A 23714-nucleotide genomic window follows, 5' to 3' on the forward strand; every position below is an offset into this window, starting at 1 on the left:
GCGGTGGCGCGGCGGGGCGGCAGCCAACCAGGAGGCGGCATGCAAATGCGCGCGGCGTCCCCCGCGCGGAGGGGGCGGTGGCGCGGCGGCCGCCCGGTTGCCATGGCGACGCGCGGCGGCCGTGCCCCCGGGCGGCTCCCGGGGAGACCCCCCGCGGGGCGGGCACTCGCGTGACGGCGGAGCCCCGCACCGGGCAGGCCCGGGCGGCGGCGGCGGCGGCGGCGGCGGCGGGCGAGGCAGCCGCCGGCCATGCCAGTGCTCGCGCCTGATGCTGAGTCAGAAACAGGTATCCCGAAATCCCCCTCTGAGGCGCGGCGCTCGGAGGCCATGGAGGAGCTCGAGCACACCTGCCCCCAGCCTCGCCTGGTGAGTTGGGCCCGGCCCCGGGCGGAGGCTCGGCCCCACCTCGGCCCTCCCGCCCGAGCCTCCCCGGGCGTTGCCGGGCCGCGGGGCGGGGGGCGAGTGCGGGCAGAGGAGGCGGGGGGGGGGGGGCAGAGCCCAGCGCCGTGTCACGGCGGGTCCCTTTGTGTAGCGCCGCGCCTCCGCGGGGAAAGGAAAAGCAAAGGCTGCTGTGGGGGTGGGCTGTCCGCGCACCTTCGAGCGCGGATCCTGCCCGGACTGCCCTTGCTGTGCGCTGTCATGTGGGGACTTGAGGGAGCACGGTGACAGCTAGGCAGAATTTCCGGTTTCGCCTTTAAAAGCAAAAAACCCCCAATCCCCCTAAGCCCCCGACGGATAGGGGTGCGTTTGGGAAATGATGGGGCAAGATCCGCCGCGTTTGTGAAAGGCTCGCGTGAAGTAGCCGGAGCACAAAGCCGCGGTATCGGCTCAGGTAATGGGGAGCGTGTGGCTGGGCAAAGCCGTATCACAATAAAAAAAGCTGCATGTCTTTAAAGATTAATGCAGAGGAGCCGCGAACGCTCCACACGCGCTCCGAGGAGGCGGCCGCAGGGAGCGGTGCCCGGTGCCGGCCTCCCGCCGTGCCGCCGTGCGGGGCTCGCGGGCGCGTCCTGCCCGGCCGGCAGCCGCCTCCTCTTCCGCCACCCTCCCGGGTCCTGCCGAGCCCCGCAGGCCAGCCCCTCGGCCAGGCCGGGTGCACCCAGCAGTGGGAAATCCCACTTTTCTCAACTTCGGAGCCCAGCGAGGAGTTTCCTGTTCGATTCGGGATGTGTGAGGAAGAGTCTTGGAGAGCTGCGGTTTTGGGGGCACGGGAGGATGAGGGAGAGCCGAGAGAGTGATAGTAAAAAAAAACTCCTGTGATAAAAAGCGACGGAAGGCTCCCTCGGATCGCACAGGCAACTTTACAAGGGCTGCTGCACCCAAGAGTTAAGGCACTGAGAGCTGCCCCTTTTTTCATGTGCTAATTTAAAATAACTGGAATGTTTCCTTGCTTTTTGTTTAAACCTTTTATTATTCTTGTCAGGAGTGATCGCTCCTTTCCCCAATGTGGTATGCACCATTGGCAAAGTAGTAGAAAAGCAATAATAACAATACCTATATGCACACAGAAGCAAGACCCAGAAATACAGAGACAGCATCAAGGTGTGAAAATGCATGATTGATGCAACAGTTTAGTACTGGAAATTAGATCATTTAACACCAGAATTCAGTCATAGTCCTAATTAAAACATATTTAAACATCAAACTTCAGTAATTAAATTCAACACTGTAGTTGAGACATTGTTCTGTTATGACAAGAAATAGCAACAGTCGTTGGAGCTGACCTAAATTAATGTTTTCCGCTTGCTAGGGTTATAATTGGAATCAACTTTAAGAAGACTCTTAATTTGTTCATGGAAGGCTTTTGGACCGGTTTTAATAGGAAAAGTTAGCTCACGTGTTGTTAGTGCAGTGTGTTCGTACAGGCTGTCTAAGATTTCTCTGTCAAAAGCTCAGATATAACAACCTGTTTGAATATATTACTCCATGTAGTTTGACATTTTAAAAGATTTTAAAGAAAGAAGTGACAATATGATGCCAGTATTTACAGTATCACGCATTCCAGTATAATTTCTGTGGAAATTAAGGTGACAGCTAGAGTACATGAATAAAACACAAATTCATTATGATGTTTTAGATCTTCCTGAGTACCAGTAAATTAATAATGGACAATGGAGACATTTTGAATAGAGATTTAGAGAAAATGTGTCCTTATAAAGTGATATTTTGTCAGTGAGCAGATATGAAAATAACATTCCCTATGTTATCTTCAGGGAAAAAAAAAAATCCTATTGAAGTACAGTGCAATACACTGTACTTGACTATGCTTGCTTGAATCACTCCTTGTGCCCTAATCAAGTTATGTCTTAAGGGAGAAGAATTCTGAGCTGGTGTCCCAAAGACTCGATGTGAATCACCCCTTGACAGATGATCTAATAACGTGGATATCAAGTTCCTACCAGATCTTTTTTAAGATCTCCAGTAATTTCTCTGATCCCACCACTCCTTTGAAGGCAGCATGCGCAGTGGTGGGCCAGTAAGCAAGTCACTTACTTCATTAGTATAAATAAAAGAGGGTGTCTCAGTTAACATTTTAGTATCGTTTTATTATCCTGGACCTCAGGATGGTTTTGGTGCCTCAGAGTGATATAACTGGTAGGAAGTAAGGTCTGTGGTAGTTCCAGATGACTTTTTAATGCTGCTCATTGGTTATTACACAGCTCTAAAACTAATTTTCTGGGCTTTCAAGGTCTTAATATAAGCTCATTTTTAGGAGGTGATTTTTGTTAAGAAAAGAAATACAGCTTTAGGATGAGCCCTCCTTTTAGAAGATGAAAAGGGAAGGAGTTCTTTTCTGAAACAGTTGTTGTCATCCTTTTCATTAAAAAAAGGAATTATTTATTTAAAGCCTTAAAACTGTGAATATTTGTAATGGATATCTGCCACCAGATCCTCTGATTTTAGGCTATGGAATCTGCTAGCTTGGCAGGAAGTGTCACAGTAGGATTAAAGAAAACCCCTGTATCCTTCAAAGAGCAGGAAAACAGGGGCCATGGAAAGTGATTCTCAGGTAAGTTTCAATGTGTATCGAAAGCTGATGTTCTCCAGTGCCTAGTGCTGTTGTGATATAAATTGCCATTATTTTTTTCCCAAGACATTCTTTGGGTTTTCTTAACCAACTAAAGCATTAATGAGCATTAATGTCTCAGTCAGTTCTCCTGGTCCACCTCTCACTTAATCTTTGCCTTCTTTGTGTTCTCAACTTCCATGTAGCTGGATGCCAGGAAAATCTCTCTCAGAGTGACACACGTACCTTAGTCTCAATGTACAACAGAGAAACAAATCAATCAGAGTCACAGGCATTATCCATAGTGGTGATTTTAGCAGTTTTGTAGTCAAGAAGAAAAAAACACAAATAGTGTTTCTCCAATCCTGGTTTGTACAGTTTTGCATTTATCCATTTCTCGTCTGGACCAGACTGCTGTGTTAGGCCACTTTCTGATCTCCCACTGTCCCATCCATTTTTTGAAGTGAGCATTGCTTCTCCTCCTTAAACCCTAGGATACCCATGGTTTGGTCCTGGAGGCCTTCGTTGTTCACTGCTGGTCCTATAGTGACACATATTCCAGGTATGGCAATTACCCCTGGATAACTTTCAGAAAGTTGCAAACCGCTGCTGGGCTGTGGATCTCAGCCTGGGAATCCCAGCGTTCGGGTTTGCCTGCGAGCACCTGTTAAGCGAGGCAAGCTCTCAGTTTGACTGAATGGCAGAGATAGCAAAGAAGGAATTACCAAAGAGTAAGTACGCAGCCTTGTGAAACAATTAGCTTATTTTTTTATAAAGTATTTATGTTCCTTGGGGTCAAGAGTTTGACTTTGGTCCCCCAAGACTTTGGTCCCACATGTGGACAGCTCCTTGAAGGATCAGTGTGCACCTCGAGAGTTACCAATCCTCACCCTGAAAGAAACAAACAGGCGTTTCAACACACTTTGTTCAGGAAGACAGTTCCAGATAGTGTCTTTCATAAAAGGAAACAATGGCAATTTATAACGACAGTGCTGCAGGTAAAGCAAAACCGAATACACATCGAAACTTACGTGAAAACGAACTTCAAAACCTACTGCTTGGTCTCATCTTTCCCCTGAACACACTGAGAGCTGCTTTTCCTCATTTTTCACATCTCTGTTATCCAACACAGGCCTCAGTGGGAACATTTGGGATAGTACTGTTGGGACCTGGGTACTGATGTCTAATTTTCAAAACTGGCTGAAGCCCTTAGGGTTTAGGTCAGCTGAGGGAATGCCGGGCAATGAAATGTACCTTTCCATCACAGTACCTACCTCATTGTGCTTTGAGTCTAATGTAGGATTGAGCCCGAATCAGGAATACAGGCTCTTATGCAACACATAGGGAAAGTCAGGCACAACTTAAGGAACCTTAAGAAACGATATGAGCAGAAAAACACCTGAATTAGCCAAGGTGAACTACAAGGGAGGAGAGGGAGTAGACAGGTGGGTGGTTAGTTTGGGCTGTGCTTGTGAGGAGGTTGGTGGGTACAGGGGCAGGCAGGAATTAAGCAGCAGTTTTCATGCATTTAAAGTAAAGCGAGTCTGTCTTCAAGATGACATAGAGAAGCAGATAGCTCCTTTTTGCTGTGTCTGCTCTGTCCTTGGCAATGTGATCCCAGGAATACTGAGCTATTCCTGAGATCGTGGTTATGTGACATTCATGCTACCATCAGACACCTATTCTCAGGCAACCCAAGCTATGGCCAGATCCCATTTTCCTGTGCAGGGAGGAGCATCAGGTCCCTGTGTGGAAAGTACCCAACTAGTTTTTTCTTGTTAGCATCACCGTTGCAAGGACAGACTAGCTGGAGACTTAGGACCTATCCATATGGCAGATAAAACACGTTCTGCCAAGGCACTGTAAGCATCAGGGCCATGTGAGGTTCACTGTGTCAATCCCAGTGCCTGCTCCCAAGCCAGAATTTACTTCTGCTGCCTTGTCTTGAGATTCAGAAGCTATGGACTTTTACAGTTCAATAGGAATTAGTTATCAAATATCTTGAGGCCACTGAATCTACAATACTTTGGAGAATAGATTCATAGATTCATAGATTCATAGATTTCTAGGTTGGAAAAGACCTTAGAGATCATCGAGTCCAACTGTCCCTAATCCCCATTAAACCATATCCCTAAGTAGATCATCCACCCTATTCTTAAACACATCCAGGGATGGGGACTCAACCACCTCCCTGGGCAGCCTATTCCAGTGGCTGACAACCCTTTCAGAGAAGAAATACTTCCTAACATCCAACCTGAATCTCCCCTGACTAAGCTTATACCCATTTCCTCTTGTCCTATCACCCATCACTAATGTAAAGAGCCCTTCCCCCACCTCCCCACCATCCCTTCTCAAGTATTTGTAGGCTGTAATCAGGTCTCCCCTCAGCCTCCTCTTCTCCAGGCTAAACAGCCCCAACTCCCTTAGCTGCTCCTCATAAGTTTTATTTTCCTGCCCCTTGACCAGTTTAGTCGCCCTTGTTTGGACTCGCTATAAGACTCAGGTACAAGCTCTCATGTCATTTTAGATATTACCTGCTTTAGACATTTTGTTTATTTTATTGATTTTTTGGAAGAAACAAGAGTACATTAATTCATGTTTTCAAATTATTAAAGTATATTTGGAAAACACTTTTCCTTTTTTTTCTTTTACTGAAGGGTAGAGGAGAATGTTTCAGTACTTTCACTCACTGGAGCTTTATAATGGTTTAAGAGGGCACTACACTCCTTTAGACAATTTTCCTGTTGCTGCTGTTAAGCAGTGAAATGTTAAGCACGAAATTTGAAATAATTTCAAGGAAAGTGTGCATGCCTTGGATTCCTATATTTTCATCCCTGGATGCCTTACTCGCTTTGTATTTGCAAACAGAGTTTTGAAAGGGTCTGATGCAACCTCTAGAATTATTTCAGGTATTTTATTTTCATGAGCTTCATATTTATCTTTCCAGTATCACTGAAAGGTATATGCCATTTTAATCAGAGGAGCTAATAATGAATTTAAGAGCTTTTAGTGTGGTTAAAAAGTGTCCCATACATCTGTTTCTCTCTCACGTGATGTTATGACTTAGGGGGTCTGCCATCTGTTTGCTTCAAAGTGGAACTAAGCATAAATATATTTGTAAACAGCTTTACATTTGAGGAACCCAAAATTACTTTATTTGACCAAATATCTTTCTAGTCCTTCACAAGTTTGATATCTGCTCTGGATTAATTTTAGTTTTCATAAATGTTGACTACTACATAAAAGGACAAACCCATAAAAACACATGAAATGTGGTTGGTGCTTGGGGACATGTAGCAATCTTTGCCATACTTCCAAAAAACCCTAAAATTGCCTGTAGACACCAAAAATCTGCTGTGATTTCCCTCCACTACGTGAAAGGATATGTTGTTGGTATACATTCCGAAATGCCATAGTCTCTGCAAAAACATGTTCCAATACGTATTTGTCAGATATACAGAGCTACAGATATTTTTTGCAGGATTCACAAATGACACATAAACACATGGAGTGAACATGACATTCCATGTATCATATTCATTGCTTGCAAATGTGTATATGCAATGCTATTTTAGAAGCAGTTTTCATTAGGGGAATATTACCAATTTCTTAAACTGTGCTGTTGTTACTAAGAAGGTTTGTATTATATCTTTAAAATAGGAGTAGAAACCCATTGTAAATAGATTCTCTCTGCCCTCTCCTCAAAAACATATACAACATGATAACATATGTATAGAATGTAAAAAGAAACCAAACACATACATGGATGTGTCGCAGAAGAAATACAGAATTAGGAGCCAAATACTAACTGCATGGGCAAGAAGTATGTGTTGTGTGTAACCACACGTCCAGGATTGCGCACAGACACTCCATGCAGCCAAACAGTGTGTTGCAATATGTGCTTATACCTTTGTTTCCACTTAATCTGCTTTTCTTTCCTACACACATGTAGACAGATGCCACAAGGTGAAAAGTTCTTGTGAAAGGCCCTGGATGAATCAGGGATCTGGTGGAGACACTCAGTCCACTCCCTATGGGAAAATAGTTCTTCCCAGGGTGCTTCTGCATGCCAGCTGGGGAACTGCAGAGAGTACGTGCCTTCTGCACGGGAGGAAAAAATGAGGTTTCTTTTGCTTCAACATAGCTCTGTTTTCAGTAGTGTTTTATGCAAAATGCTGTCCTATGTCTGACATGAAATAATTCATAGACGTTAAGTATTTTTATGTAGAAGCACAAGTAGAGATTGAATACTGGGCGAAATTTGCCTGATGTCTTAGCTATAGAATCATAGAATCATAGAATCATAGAATCATAGAATCATAGAATCATAGAATGGTTTGGGTTGGAAGGCACCTCAAAGATCATCTAGTTCCCACCCCCCTGCCATGGGCAGGGAAACCCTCCACTACACCAGGTTGCCCAAAGCCTCACCCAACCTGGCCTTGAACACCTCCAGGGATGGGGCAGCCACAATTTCTCTGGGCAACCTGTTCTAGTGCCTCACCACCCTCTGAGTGAAAAATTTCTTCCTTAGATCTAATCTAAATCTGCCCTCTTTCAGTTTAAAGCCATTGCCCCTTGTCCTATCACTACACGCCCTTGTAAAAAGTCCCTCTCCAGCTTTCCTGTAGGCCCCCTTTAGGTACTGGAAGGCTGCTATAAGATCACCCCGGAGCCTTCTCTTCTCCAGGCTGAACAGCCCCAACTCTCTCAGCCTGTCTTCATAGCAGAGGTGCTTCAGGCCTCGGATCATCTTCGTGGCCCTCCTCTGGACCCGCTCCAGCAGCTCCATGTCCTTCTTGTGCTGGGGACTCCAGAGCTGAATGCAGTATTCCAGGTGGGATCTCAGGAGGGCAGAGCAGAGGGGCAGAATCACCTCCCTCGACCTGCTGGCCACGCTTCTTTGGATGCAGCCCAGGACACGGTTGGCTTTCTGGGCTCCCAACGCACATTGCCGGCTCATGTTGAGCTTCTCATCCACCAGCACTCCCAAGTCCTTTTCCTCTGTGCTACTCTCAATCCATTCTCTGCCCAGCCTGTACTTGTGCTTGTGCTTGCCCTGACCCACGTGCAGGACCTTGCACTTGGCCTTGTTGAACTTCATGAGGTTCTCACAGGCCCACCTCTCCAGCCTGTCAAGATCCCTCTGGATGGCATCCCTTCCCTCCAGTGTGTCCACAACACCACACAGATTGGTGTCATCTGCAAACTTCCTGAGGGTGCACTCGATCCCACTGTCCATGTTGCCAACAAAGATGTTAAATAGCACTGGCCCCAGTACTGACCCCTGAGGAACACTGACCCCTGAGGATCACTGGCCTCCACTTGGACATTGAACCGTTGACCACAACTCTTTGAGTGCGACCATCCAGCCAATCCTTATCTACCAAGTAGTCCATCCGTCAAATCCATATCTCTCCAGTTTAGAGACAAGGATGTCGTGTGGGACAGTATGAAATGCTTTGTACTGAGCTATAACTCAGTCAATTTCAGTAGATAAACCGTTGCCTATGTTAAAGCTGAAGTTAGGTCCTTTTAGGCATACATCAGCTGTGTAGACTAATGTACAAATAAAACAAAATGGGCATTAGGAAAAAATACGAACTGACGGTATCTCCAGTTTTGGATTGATCAATAAAACACTGAGTGGCATTTGAGCAATGGTTACGCATTCTTTGGTCTATTGACCTTGACCAACCCTCAGCATTACTCATGGGCCACCGAACACCTGCCATTCAGCTTTTAATTGCAAATGCACTGAGGGCAGTTTGATTCTGCTGTCCCATTGCAACATCCTCGTTTTGTGATGGCATCTGCAGGCTGCCATCTTGTAGCCAATGCCCTGTTGAAGGAGCCGCATACTTTATTCTGAAATTCTGCATATCCCTCCTCAGTGCCGGGACATCTGATGGCTTGGCTAAGTCTGTAGCCATCAGGACAGGAGGACCTCTAGGCTCACAGGCTGCACACTGCTTTAGTTGCAGGTTATTCTTTCAATGAGTCCTACCTGGGTCACCTGGATGCAGTGCTCCTTCCAGCCGTGCCAGGGGAGTGGGCTCAGATAGGTAAACTGCCAAGGGTCACATTTCTTTTCCAGCTGGTTTTCATGGAGATTGAGGTGCTTCATTGGCAGTTCTTTTGCTTGAGCTCTGCTTGACTTGGGGCCCATCCTACCTCTGGGATGGATTTTATTTTCTAAATAATGTGTTCAAGTTCAGTTGAAAGTCATTGCTGTCACACAGGAATCTTGTCACAAAATTCTTTGGCCTTTTGCAAATATTAGACTAGATTATATATAACAGTTGTTCTAGTTTCATAATCTATGAATCTGTACATGTATATATCTTCTGTGCTTCTTCAGAAGGCAGTGGAAGCTGCGTTTCCTCTATTATATCTTCAATTTGTAATTTCATTTTGCACTTAATTGTTACTGACTTAATGCTAATGACAAGCAAAGTATATTTGATTGAAGATAAAGCCCAGAAAAAGCAACTGAGAATAAGGCAATTTGGAATTCTTGCAAAGAGATTATTTTTTTTTAAGTTATTGTTTTTATTAGGTTAGTTTGCCCTATTGTGTTATTGTTTGCTTGTTTTCTGTATGGTTGATTGTTGGGTTGGTTTTTTTACACAGCAGCAAGGAAGACAGAAATATTTTTTGAAATGGGCAAATCTGTGCCCAAAAAACAATAAACTAAAAAGTTTACATCTGCCTCCCTGAGTCAGCAGAACTGTGGGAGAACAGGCTAGATTTTCTTTTGATACATGCGTAAGTATTGGAACTGTTTGTGAAAAGTTTACCTGGAGGCACACACCAGTAACTTTCTATTACAACTTAAATGCTCATAAATTTACCTGTTTAGGTCAAGGTTACTAAAGGTAATACATGAGACAAGATGATTTCATTTTTCACAGTGTTCACCCTTTGAACCTCTACAAGAAGACCTTGGTAGTCCTTCACATGGTCTTTCCACTTGCAAAGGGTATTCACACTTCAGAAACTCAGCATATATTTTTAGTTCCTTCTTAAGAGTTTTGATAGTGTTTTTCTCTTAAATGTTCCTTGAAACTGATGTTAGTGTTTCCTTCTCTGTAATTATTGTTTGCCAACATCAGAAGCAGGTTCCCAAAATAATCTTTCCTCATATGAGTAGATATTACCCACTTGATTTGTTCCAGTGAAATCAGTTATCTGTTTTAAATACTGCCTCTGAGATAAAAGGAGATTACAGCATCAGACCTCCCACAGAATTTGCCTGCCAGCCTAATTGTTTCATAAGCACAGGCCCAGCCTGCTCAACCAAGTTTTTCTTGTGTAGCTGTACCGGTTCCTGATCTGAAATTTTCTTAGACCTTTGTTGATGGCAAAATCTTAGATGACAATACGACTATTCTCTCTGCCAAGAGGACAACGTTTTCATCTGTGTCATGTGGTGAGGGAGGTAGTGTAGCTGTGCAAGTCAAAAAAAAGGAAAAAAAATAAAAGAAAAAAGAAAAAGAGTAGCTCCTTCCGTTAGCATATGTTGCGTGCAATTACCCTGCAGGCAGAGTTATAATGGCAGATGTGCTATGGCACAGATTTGCCCATTTCAAAAAATATTTCTGTCTTCCTTGCTGCTGTGTAAAAAAACCAATCCAACAATCAACCATACAGAAAACAAGCAAACAATAACACAACTAATTATTTTCTATTAAAGGCTGTAAATAAAAGAGAGGGTGTGGAGGTGCTTGTGCTTTTGACCACTGTTATTTCAGTGGTACGACTCCTGTTCCTCTACAAATCACCAACCACTTTCCTTTTAATCCTTTGGAAACATAAGCCATGAATGTTTATCTGCTGACTAGCAGCTAAGTTAAATGGCTACAGGAGCCTAAGAGACTATGAAGAGTGATAATAAAAAGGCAGCATCAAGATACACCTGAAAATAAGCTGCTTCTAGCTGTCACGTAGGGTCTCTTTATAAAGTATCCCAGCCCCAGAACCAGCTCAGGGCTGCCTACCACACTGTACTCTCCTCTCTGGGCTACTGTCTCATGGAGGTTACATAGATGATACTGGGTGCAAATGGAGCTGTGAGGTGTTTGCTAGGAAGCCTCTCTTTACCTACCTTCCGTCTTTTAATGTCCTGAAGTTTACTGAGCATCATTCAGTTATTTTGCAAAATTGTGAGAACGGAAGTAAGGCACTATTTAAGCTTTTCATTAAATGAATGGCTTCTGATGTGCAAGTGTTGTTGGATAAGACATTTTTGTGTATGTTCATTTTTAGGAAGTGAATTTAATTATAATCGAATGCAGCGTCTTCATTCCCAGGAAATAGGACTTGCATTGCAAGAGTTTTTTAATATCTTCTGAAGTAAATATCATTAACAAGTCCTAATATTACAATAACTTCTCCATTTATGACATGTAATATGCTTTCTTTAGACACCACGTATTAATAATACAGTAACGATATGGCATTTGGACTGCTTAAGTGAAAGTAAGGTCTCCCTGCTGACACCAGGTATAAGGTGCTTATGTCATCAAACATGACCGCAAAGTGTGAGCACCATGTAAATAATTTTCTATTCCTAGCTATTAAAGCTCTAGAAACTAGAAGAGTTGTCAGTTCAAACACTATAGAAACCACCTTGCAGTTAACAAAGAAGGGCAACAAAAACAGTCAAAGTTATGGACCAGCTTCCATACAAGGAACAAATAAATGAGGTAAAGCTCTTCAGCCAGTAAAACGTGACTGAAGGGAGAAAAGAGAGAGGCAGGGAATAGGTGGCTACGGATGAATTTACTGAAGCTTCTAGTAAAAGAATATCAAATAATAAGAAGGAGCAGGCAGGTGCTGAACAAACAAAATGAGATAATTCAGCACTGAACTCACACTTAGGCTACAGAGCACCCCGCTACAGGATGGTGCAGATCTCAGAAGCTTACCTAGGTCCAAAATGCAAGGCTAACTTGACTTGCTTGACTAATCGCAAAATGTAAATGCCTAGAAAATAATGAAGGCACAGATCAAAGGAAAGATCTGTCAGAGAAAGACGGAAGTATGTTTGCACAAAGTCTTTGTCTAACCATCAGATTATTGGCAAAACTATAGCAAACTTCTAAAACTACTTTAATGGATTAACCAAAATGAAAAAGCTGCTGTATAAATCACTTGCTCCCTTCTCCCAGTTCTAGTTATTACTGACAAGAAACTAGAAAGAATACAAGCAATTATATACAAACTGAAAGGTTTGATAAATTATTTCTGGTTTTTTATCAGTACTTGAAATATTTTATCTTGTGCTTTTATATACAAACCAAATGGTCTCGCCTCATTTTACTCATAAGATGTTTTTGCTAAGCTCTGCAACATTTTTTCTAGGCCAGATAAAATGAAATAGCATTGGATACTCATTGGGAAGCTGTTGCTGTATTTCCTTTGATCTGTCAGCACATGGTATTTATGCATTTCTCTATGTGGCTTTGATAGTCTATGGCTGATTTTAATCTATTGTATTTAATGTATTTTCATATCCAGTGACTGAGAGGTCACAGAGTAGTAGGAATGTTGGCAGGTCTTGTTCTAACCCCTCAGCCATAAAGCGAGCTTTAATGATGAGCGTTCACAAAAGCTGGACCGATAGGAAGCTAATAGAGGTTGTTCTCCATTGAGCGGAGAGAGAAGGAAAAATCTTGGTGTTGCAAAGGCGTTTACATGGATGAAACGCACCATTGTGAGTGCCTGGGGGGGAAGAGATATCTTCCTGCAAACCAGGCCTATTTTCTTCAAATAATCTCCTGGGAAACAGCCTCTGCCAAGCTAGGATCTGATTACCAGTTGCAGGCCTCAGACCATAGCCATTATTGTTTTAACATTTCTGCTTTCCTCTTTATCCCAGTGGGAACTGGGCTGTATGGGCTGCCGTGTAACTTGACCTTGCTTGGAGATAAAAAGACAGGTTAGCACACAGCAATCGCAAAGCCAGAAGCAAAAAGACAGTATTTAGAAAATAAAGGAAGGAGCTGGCACAGTATGATTATGTGTAATGCTCTACACTGTGCAGCGTGGGTGGCCCGATGAACAGTTCTCATCCATGAAACACAGACAGAAACTTGGACTTGGTCATAATTTCTCCATTTTTAACCTTGTCTGTGCAGATATGCCATGATTTTAATCACAAAAATACTAATGATAATGATTTCCTGCAACATTTGAGATTATAAAAAAAAAAGGAAAGAAAAATGGAAGGGAAAAAAAAAATCTACATAAAATTTTAGGGCTTTTGGTAAACAAAATGAATATTAAATCAGCATAAAGAGCTGAATATGAATCTTTAAGTCTTTGTTGCTGTGTTAGTACTGTCCTCTGAGCTTTCCATGCAACAAGCTAGTGAGCCCAGAGGTCAGCAGCAGTTAGGCATGACATGTCTTAAAGTGTCTCAGGGAGGCTAAAGAAAATAAATGCTCAGTAATTAAGCATTCAGCATCTAAAAGCTGAAAACAAGTATAAAGGGGAAGAGAGATTCTGTTATGATCAACCCTGGGTGCTCAAACTGAACATCACACAAGTGGTCACTGTCAAAATCCAATCAAGCCACAGCTGTAAGGGCACGAGGTCCCAGCTAAATCATGGTGGAGGCAAAGTAGGTGATAGATTTCCTTCAGCTTGTCTCAACCACCACCTCATCTCATGAAAACGAAGCAAACCAAAACTCAGCTATGATTTCATAAAGATTTCAAGCCAAGTGCAGTAGAAGTCTGTTTTTTCATATCAGATCATATGGCAGATAATAAGTATCGGAAGTTCTGATCACTGGTAACTTCCTATATAGGCATGGGCAGAAAATAGTTTCTTTAATCAAGTTTCCTAACAGATAATGCCGCGTCATTCTTCACACATTCTCACTCTCTCTTATATCTTTAGGTTATAAGCTCTTCAGAGCAAGTACCCTCGTGGTGCTCTGATCACAGTTAGAGCATTTTAGTGCTGTTACAGTATGTGTCAGGCCAGAGAAAGGAGTTGCAGTTCAGTTAGCTCTAGTTAGGTGGGACGTCTGGTTGTATTCTTGTGTTTATTTTGAATGGCTCCTCAAAATTATACAAGATTCTGATTAAAAAAAAAAACAACAGAACAACCTGTAGTCCCAGTTATCTCCACTGATGTCAGTGGAAGGAACTGGTGCTTGTGAAGAGGTGGCTCATCTGCAGCTTTCTAAATCCCAATTACTGTTTCCAGCTATTATTTACAGCTAGCAGAATACATTTTGCATCTTGGGCCTTTGGAGTCATTGACACCAAACCAAGGATTAAGCTGCTTGGGCCATCAAACCTGACTTTGTTCTGCAAACAGAAAAATTATGTACCTACACCAACCTCAAAAACGCTTGAGCTTCTTAACAGAGACAAAGAATTAGATTGCGTGATGTGTTTGGAAAGCTTTATTTTTCTCATCATTTTACCTTGTGTGAATTGTGTATGCTTAGAGCTGACCAAAAAGCAAAAATCCCCAGAGAACAAACTAACATTAAGCCTGGTTACAGCATCGTGCCACAGTTAAATGGTTCTTTTTTAACTACTTGATGGAAAAAAAATACTTTCTTTGTGTTTTTTTCTCCTTCCAGACTCTGACGGCACCGGCTCCATTTGCAGATGAAACAAGCTGTCAGTGCCAAGCCCCCCATGAGAAGCTAACCATTGCACAAGCCCGCCTGGGAACACCAGGTATGTCAGACAGCTACATCAGCAGAACCATGGATGGTCCTAAAGCACAGGCTCACCCTTACAAACATCTGTCAGTGCTCACTTGTGCCTTCTACTTGGAAGCAGAAAGGCTAGCCTGGTATCTGGTGCTGTCAGATAATGGGGAAGAAATCAGCAACTACAGGACCATTATCTTCTGTTAGAGAAACAAGAGAAAACATTTCGAGTTCGATGTTTTCCTGGATGTCTGCATGTTGGTCAGAAGGAAGGCTTGCCAGCCCACTCCAGCCAGCCTGCAAATTGTGTTGTGTAGAGGCTACCTTCTGGATTCTCTTCCTGTACTGCCTCTGTATGCTGTAAAACTCTTATTTCACTGATGATCTTGTTGATCAGTTTAAGTGGCCTTAAAGGCTATTTGCCCTTTGCCAAGAATCCATGCCTGATTTCTTCATCCGGATGTTTGTGATTGGGCTGGGGAAACAGGACGATTTCACACCAAGGCCCAAATACATACTTTGGCCTCCCTAAATTCAAAGAGATTATTTTTAAAAAGCCTTTTTTTTACTTATTTAAAATAAACTTTTAAAGTACGTACACTTTATAGGGTTAAGCCGCAGCTTTCCAGTCAGTTCTGCAAGGAACAATGTTCTCCCATGGACCATTGGATGTCCAGACAGCAGAGACATCTCTCTGTAGCACTGAAGCACAGTCCATGGTGGTTGGAGCTCTGTTGCTCTCATCTCTGCTGTCCTTTTGCTTGGAGGTGGCACAGCTGTCAGGCATGTCATTTGGTAAAGCAAATCCTTTTTCTGTCTGGAGGCTGCTGCTGAAGATGTCATACAAAAAAGAAAAGTTGTAAGGGTGATAGCCGGAGGATGGTAGGAAAAATAAATTATAGGCTTGTTAGAGAGAAGAGCTTGGGGGAAGTAGGAAAAAAGGGAAGTGAAAGATTTGTGTGGAAGAGGTAAGCAATACATTTTTACAGTGGTAAACTGTGAAAAAAAGAAAGCCACAGACCAGAGGGAAGGAAAAGGGAGATGATAGGAAAAAAAAGAAGGAAAAAAATTTAAAAAATCCAGAAGGCAGAACTGATTAGAAAGGCAGAGAGAAAAGAACAAGACATATGGTGGAACTCCGAATGAGGCAGGAAGATGACATTTTTGCTAAATTAGAAAACGGGGATGATGGATGATAATAAATAGGCTAAGTCTGAGAGAAAACAGCAGAGAGTACAGAGAAGAACAAGTAATGAGCAAGATAAAGCACTGCAAGTTCACCCATGGTGCATTTTGAACATCGGAACCGGGGGTAAATCTGCACAATCACCTGACCAGGGAACAAAAACCTGTCCAGTAGAATTAAGTGCAACTTGTTTTGGGACTGAAAAGTCACTGTTGTGTTTCTTTCTCCACAGTTGACAGACCTGTCAGAGTATATGCAGATGGGATATTTGACCTCTTCCACTCTGGCCATGCTAGAGCTCTTATGCAAGCCAAAACTCTATTCCCAAATAGCTACTTATTAGTAGGAGGTAAGATCAGAGTTATTTATTGCTTCTGTGCTTCAGTATCAGAGTTATTGCCGTGCTTGCACCCCCAGCTGTTTATACACTATGACTTTGAATGCTGCTTTCACTCTGGGGGCTTTCGAGAGGCGATTTGCCTTGTATTACATCTCACAATTGCATCAATTAAAGTAAAAGTCAAATTCTGCCCTCAGCAGCACAGGCCCAATTCCTATTCTAGTTAAAGCAGGTGCCTGCATGACTCTGAGCTTAGAATAGCTCCATATGAATAATTTACCTCTTTGAGTTATTCACTCAAAATTCTTCGGAGATGGAGATGAGTGAATGAGATCAGCCGCTCATTTATTTCTGGCTCCTCGGTCACCCCGCCAGCTAGGCACAGCCCACGGCCCCTGGCTGCCAGGTCAGTACTGTGTGTGCAGACCCAGCCTTCAACATCAGCAGAGAAGCTAAATCTGGCCCATTATCATTGGAGAACCAAATGTAGGTCAGGATTTGAATGTAGTTTTCAGCTCACAAGTGTCCCCGGGCAGGTTACTTTCTTATCAGTTTTTTGCTATGAATATCTTCTCTTTTTTGGCTGTGCAGCTGGCTAACAGCTATTCAGCAGTTGGCACATGCCTGAGGGGTCACTGGAGGGTGGCTGTTTCCTGCCTAGCTGGCTGTGCAAGCCCTGTTCTCGTGAGGCCTCATAAAAATGCATTTTGGTTCTAGTTTCCCTGCATCTTTGGTTTTGAGGTATGCTTCGCACGAACATTTCACAGCAACCTTCAGCTGCTCAAATGCTCAATGATGCTACAGCATCGTTGATGTAGCAATGATGATAAAGCAAACGTGAATGCAACCTTCAGACACTTTATAAGATGCATTATTTTACATCTTTGTCCCAATCAGTTGAAAGGGGGGGGGGGAAAAAGACCCAACATAGAGGAAAAGCAAAATCTCCTTATGAACACACTTTCTGGTTTTACTCTTAAGTTTATGAATTGTGGCAATTTCCATAGAGCTTCCTGGGAGGGAAAGCAGATGTCCCTTTGTTATGAAGGAAACATTTAAGACTGTCTTGTTTTCCTGCTGAGCCAGATAGCTTACAGAAGAAGCAAATGGAGGTGCAAGACTCTGAGGCTTAAAAAAATGCCAGTTATGTAGCTTTTGTTGTTGCTTTTAAAGGAATGGGTGGTGTCCCAGATCAGGGAAGGAACTCTGGGCTCCTTTGAAATTCATGGCATAGCTTCACTTTGCCCTTATTTTTGGAGTGAAGGACAAAGCAGCCAGCACTCATCAGCACCTTTTCCCAGCAAGGCACTACATCTCAGCATGTTAAAAAAATGGGCACCTTTCCACACCCACATACAATTTGTGCTGCAAAAGCACTGGTGTCGTGTGTCTTTGTGGGCACCACAACCAAGCCCTTTCATTTCTCATTGTGAAGACAATTATTTGGAGCTAAGATTATATTTTTTTTTAAAATAGATGTTTATACCTTCCCAAATTAGTCATTAGAGCAGGATGACAGAATCAAAGGAAATACAGAGATATTATGCCTGCACTGTACATGAACTAACAGTAATCAAAAAAGAAAATCAAACCTTTTTACAGAATTCAAGCAAAAATTACTATTTTCCAATAAATTTAGTAGACCCTTTCTTCCAGGAGAGAGTAGCTTTAAGATGACATAAAGGCTGTAAATAAATATAAATACAATCTCAGAAGGGATCTTTCTACTGAAAGTGCTTTGATCTCCATTAAATTTCTTGTCAGCAGGCCTCAGAAATGACATAATAGGATAGAGTAGCCTTTTGCTAGCTGAAATTCGTATGTGTATTATTATCTGGCTTTGAATTTTGCACAAACTCCAGGGCTATCTAAGCCTTCCTACATTTTGCCTACTTTAAGGACCTTTAACGACCATCACAGCGAGAACATCCATTTTAGATCTTACAAAAAAAGACTGCATCTTTGCCAGCACCTGGCCTGATAGGTTGATGTTTTCAAATTAGAAAGAAGCAGCAGCTGTAGGGCTGCTCTCACACTTCCCCTGCAGCACTAATAACATTGCATTTATCACTTGTCAGGTACATATACTATTTGTCCTGGTGTCACAGACAAGCGAGATCCAAAGGCACGGGTTTGACCTGTGGTGAAGGACAACCACTGTCAACTCAGCTATAAATGAATACCACGTTATTCCATGTGGGGTGTCAAATTACTGTCATAGTTATGATGCTGGAGAGAGTTAGTTACCGTTGTGGGGATGGGCCACCGTGTTTTACGCAATGTTATGTGGGTAGAAAGATAATACCTAACTTTTATAGTCCTCTGGTAACATAGGTGGTGCCTCTTCTCATTTTAAAAGCAATGTGACATCCAGAGCTAAAGATGCAGGATTTCTGGACTTGCTCATTCCACTACAGCATGTGGCTTCTCCCGGTCCTTTCAATGGGACTTTCTCCTTCATTGAACATGGCACAAGCCTTAGTTATCTTTCTGTGAAACCTGCTGAACTCAAAGCTAAATTCAGAGACAGATTCCTATGAAATCTGCCTTGACTTGTTTTCCATCAGTGTTTATTTAGTGAGAAACTTCTGCTGCAATTTAGAGCTTTGTTGGCAAGTTCATCATTTAGAGCATTGTTCACATAAGAACAAAAAGTGGGAACGGGAGGCCCAGAGAGGCTGAGGGGTCTCCATCTTTGGAAACTCAACTGGACATGGCCCTGAGCAACCTGCTGTAGTTGACCCTGCTGTGAGGAGGAGGGTTGGATTAGGTGGTGTCCAGTGGTACCTTCCCACCTTGACCATTTTGTGATACATGAAGTTTGCCAGCACTCTGTGATTGCCGACACAGCACTTTTTGATAGTTTTTAAAGCATTGGCCATCACCCCTGAAATGTCACAGCCTGTGAAATCCCTGGGATTGTGTTGCCTCAACATGTGCATACTGTACCAGCTGAGACATCCTACAGTATCTCACTTGGGCTCTGACTGCAGCTCTAGAAAGGGAAAGGTCTCTCAGAAATCTATGGTTGAACCTGGAACCCTAAGTGGAACTCTTAGGTGCCCTGGAACACCCCAAAATTAGTTAAGCGAATAACTAAGTGCTTAATGAAATTATCAGGAAATAAATAACTGCTGGTTATGCTAATTCTACTGAGTGTGTAACCGTTTTGTTGATGCTTCCATATTTTAGTTTGCAGTGATGATTTAACTCACAAATTCAAAGGCTTCACTGTGATGAATGAAACTGAGCGATATGAAGCCCTCAGACACTGCCGTTACGTGGATGAGGTCATCAGAGATGCACCCTGGACACTGACACCCGAGTTCCTTGAAAAACATAAGGTACATTTCTCCTCTTACTCCTCCCTTCCCCTTTGTAGACTGACAGTTGAGCATAAACAGCAAGTTGGTGAAATTCTATTAGCTGGAGCAAATTCTTTAATTCGGTTAATTCCAGCCACTGTAAGTAGATACATGGCATTGCTTGCATCCATCTTTGTCAGAAAATGTTATATTTGTCTTGCCCTTTTTTTCTTTATATGCTGAGATGATTTCTATAGTGGGATTTTTGAATGGCAAAATAACACTGAAGAATTATTCACAAATTGACTTTCAGTAAAGGAGATCATGAATCAGAAAGGTTATCATATAGTGACTGAAGTCCTGTTAAAGTCCTGCATTAAAGGCACATTTCATATTGATGTCAAAAAGTGCAATAATTGGCCAGAAATATGTAAAAACGTCATGTGCCCTCTGAAAGGCAGGATGGAATTTCTTACATGCTAATGACTGTCTTGCAATATATATAAATCTTAACAAAAGCATAATTAACTAGGGTGTATTTTAGTGCCCACGTCACTGAGTGACGAAAGGACAGCATGGTACTACTAGGTATACATGTATATACACACAGCCCTGAGGAGGCAAAATCAGTAATCCTGCCTCCGTGATTTTGAAAGCCAAGGTTTTGCCGTTTGGCTTAGCTCTTCCAGTAGCAATAAAAGCAGGAACGGGTGTCTTAGGTTTTGTACAGAAGATGACCCAGAGCCAACCAGAGCAATGTGTTAAGAGCAGTGCTTCTGGAAACAAGCTTTCTGTTCTTTCATAATTGATCACACAACACAGCAGCTGTAGGCCTAAATCTAGTGCAATATTCTAGGTGATGGCTTTAGGATGAGAATGTCAAAAGCAAGTCAGCTGAAGTCGAGAAAAGAGATGATCCTCCACAACGACCCCCCAGTGAACCAAAATTCAGTGATGGTGGCATGTGATTCTTCTTCTGTTCACTGGCAGATTGACTTTGTAGCCCACGATGACATCCCATACTCCTCTGCTGGCTCGGATGATGTATACAAACACATAAAGGAGGCAGGTAAGGGCAACTCTTACAATTTAGCACCTTCTTTTTCAGCCTCAGCTCAAATTCTTTTACTGCCTTTTGACCACAACTGCTGGGAGAGAGGCAGTAGAGATAATATCACATTCTCTTACACCCTAACAGGAGGTACTGCTGACTTCAGCAGAAAGATTCACTTCGTAAAACCACAAAAGATGTCTTTGGCTAAATTCCTGCCATAACCCCCAGGAAACCATTCAGATCTGTCATGAGTGTCCTATCTGTTTTTTTAAAACAATTTTAGGGTGCTTGATTAAGAGCTTTGGATGGATGAAAATGAATTTAGTTCCCACAGCAGCCCAGCCAACTTCAGTGGTTTGATAACCACAAGCCGATGACTCCTTGACACAGCCCGGTCCTGAATACAGGCAAGCACAGGCAGCCTTCAGGAGTCATTAGGATCCACTTTTGATTTGCACCGTGGGTTCTTTTCACTACATTGGCAAAGGGTTTAAATCAGTACCAAAGTAATTTATTTACTCTTTCATGACTGTTTAGCATTTTAGTTGACTACCATATTACATTGAACGTGAACATGAAGTCATCAGGAGTTTGTATCTCTTCAGTTCCAGGAAGCTGATTTAAATATGAGGAGATGATGTTAAGCTGCTCTTTGCCAGCAGCAGCTATCCTAACGCAGTAAACAGCACGGGAGGAGGAACTGATCACACTTTTCTTCTCCTTCTCCCTGGAGGTGCTGCTTTGAACACTGGTGAATCCATCTTCTTCCTAGTCTACATAAACTTGTATGTTGGAGGCTTAAAAAAATTCCAGAGCAAATCTGCCTGATGGCAATTTGTCATGCAAAATGACCTTCTCAAGCTATACAATGACAGCAGTAAACCAGGTATTGACCTGAGCTGAAAGAGTAAGCTTTTTATAGCAGCAGTTCTTGATCTTCTTCCCCTTGCAAACCTCACTGTGGTGTCAGACTCACAACCCTCCTTTGGGAACTGCTGTTCTACAGTTTCAGAGCCAGTGCCAGCTTACTTCACTAGGCAATGGAACAAAGGTACCTTGGGTAAGGACGGGTCACTGAGGGATATACAGGATATGTGCTGGACAGGCAGCTGTTTTGATTTTCTTCTGTGAGGTGCTGAGTGCACAGGACAACATGACAGGAGCCATTGGTGTCATTGCATCGTTACCAGGCTGAGCTGGAGAATGCCTGCACCTGGCACTAACCTTCTCTGCTGTTGTTGGGCACGGGTGCAGTGCGCGCATGTCCTGATGAGAAATTCAAACTTTGCAGAATAGAGCATGGACTTACAGCTTCAGGGACTTGTGATCTGTCCTGTGTGCATCACTGCGAAGTGCTGGAGAAGTGACTTCAGTCTTGTATAGCTGAATTTTGTTACATATAAACTGGGAATAACGTTACTTTATTTGTGAAGAATTTTGAGATCTAGTGCTGTAATTTTGAGATCTAGTGCTGTGGAGTCCTAAAGCTCCAGAACACCATTATTAAAACAGTGAATTTCCCCTTTCACCTAGGGGGTTTTGTTTTAAATAGACCAATGCTGCAGATGCATTTGTGCATTTTCCTCAGTTCCAGTACTCCCATTTTCCCACATCAGATTGTTGGGGAGCAGAGACCTTGAGTAGATTCCTGTGGGCTCCCATGTTCCCACTCCCTTCAGTGGGTGGAGGGGTGTATGGACAATAGTGAGCTGGGTAACAGGGCAATGACTAAACCTCTGCACATCTGTGTACAATTAGTTTGGAAAACATGAATCACATGAAGCAAATGAAAGCAAAATCAATGACTAAAGGTAACGTTCTCATACATGGCTTTGTGCATCTACTTGAAAATTCAGCTTTTGGCTTAGCAAGGGTAGGGTTTGGATTTCGTTCATGTATTCTTGTAGCTGCTATCTGTAAAGGCTTCTGGCTCAAAGTGGGTTTCACTGCTTCCAAAAATAGTTTCCTGAGTGACTGCTGCAAGCCTGAAAAGCACGACCAGGGAAACCTCTCTACTTGTGATTAAAATAATCTATTTTTTTAGCAGAGTATTAATTAGAGATCAGAAAGAAAAAATATCACATAGCATTTAGTCACAAGAAGCTGCTAAGCTTCTTGATTCCTTCTCCAGATCTTTTTCTAACCCAGTGAAATTAGCTAGCAATGCCTGCCTACTTAAAGTCAATGTGCAAGGATTAATTTGCCAGTAGCTATAGCACCCTTTTAAGACAAAGCACCGCTTTTTTTTGCAAAACCATTTCCAGTCTTATCTCACAGCTCTCTTTCATCAGCAACTTGATGTTGCAATTACTTATAAATGATATTAATAATTTTTTGTAGCCCTAAATGACTACTAAACCAAGGTGTGCTAGCACTCTGCTATTATTGCCTTTTTGACTTGCATTAACAGTTCAAGTGAACCTGTCTTGATGAGGAGCAATTAAAAAGCAACCTATACTTCTGCTGTGTTGAGGAAAATACAAGCAGTATTAACAAATGGCCAGTTTTCTTAGGGACTGATCTGTTGGAGCAGGGACAGTGGTTATGCAGCCACTGACATGGCCAGATGGACATGAAACAAGGGCTATGGAGACTGATACCCTCAGTCCTCACAGTATATCTGTGTTTGTTCACATTAGCATTATGCTTCACCTTCCTATTACAAGCTACTGGCATCTCCAGGGCGTTTTCCAGTTATTGTAACGCATCTTTTACCTGAAGGTGCTTCCTGGCTTTGGTCAAGGGCAGTCTGTTTTACTCGGCAGAACAAAGACTGGTGCAGCACAGGAGTGGAGGGGAGAGTAGAAATATGCAGGAGAGCAGCAAATGGCTTTTCAATAGCAGGAGTGGAAGCCAATTTCCCCCCTCCTTTATATAACATTAAATAAGGGCTATGCTTACAGAAAGAACTGCTCAGTGAGTTGCCACAACTGCGAGGTATAGCCTTCCTGGCTCTGGAGCCCCTGCCCATCTAATAACTTCCACATCACAGCTGATGCTGTGAAGAGGGCAAGTTTTAGCCTTTCTGAAAACTCAAGGAAAAATGCACAGTATAGCAACCTAGTGCCTTCCCTAAGCTCACACAGCAACAACAGGAAAGAACTAGGAATAAGACAGGCAGAATTGCAAGTCTCTTACCTTT

The 23714-nt window shown here is 42.8% G+C and overlaps 1 protein-coding gene across 1 annotated transcript in view; it reads left to right on the forward strand.

The window, feature by feature from the left end:
* The first annotated feature begins 249 nt into the window (after positions 1-249).
* The window catches only part of PCYT1B (phosphate cytidylyltransferase 1B, choline), a 31136-nt gene continuing 7671 nt past the window's right edge, over positions 250-23714 (forward strand). Inside the window, exons 1-5 of the mRNA XM_086608859.1 lie at positions 250-366; positions 14613-14712; positions 16106-16222; positions 19406-19557; positions 20509-20587. Coding sequence (XP_086464985.1) covers positions 250-366; positions 14613-14712; positions 16106-16222; positions 19406-19557; positions 20509-20587 — 565 coding nt within the window. The remainder of the gene's footprint in view (positions 367-14612; positions 14713-16105; positions 16223-19405; positions 19558-20508; positions 20588-23714) is intronic.

The sequence above is a fragment of the Tauraco erythrolophus genome, chromosome 1 (genome assembly GCF_009769465.1).
Source record: "Tauraco erythrolophus isolate bTauEry1 chromosome 1, bTauEry1.pri, whole genome shotgun sequence".
NCBI classification, from domain to species: domain Eukaryota; kingdom Metazoa; phylum Chordata; class Aves; order Musophagiformes; family Musophagidae; genus Tauraco; species Tauraco erythrolophus.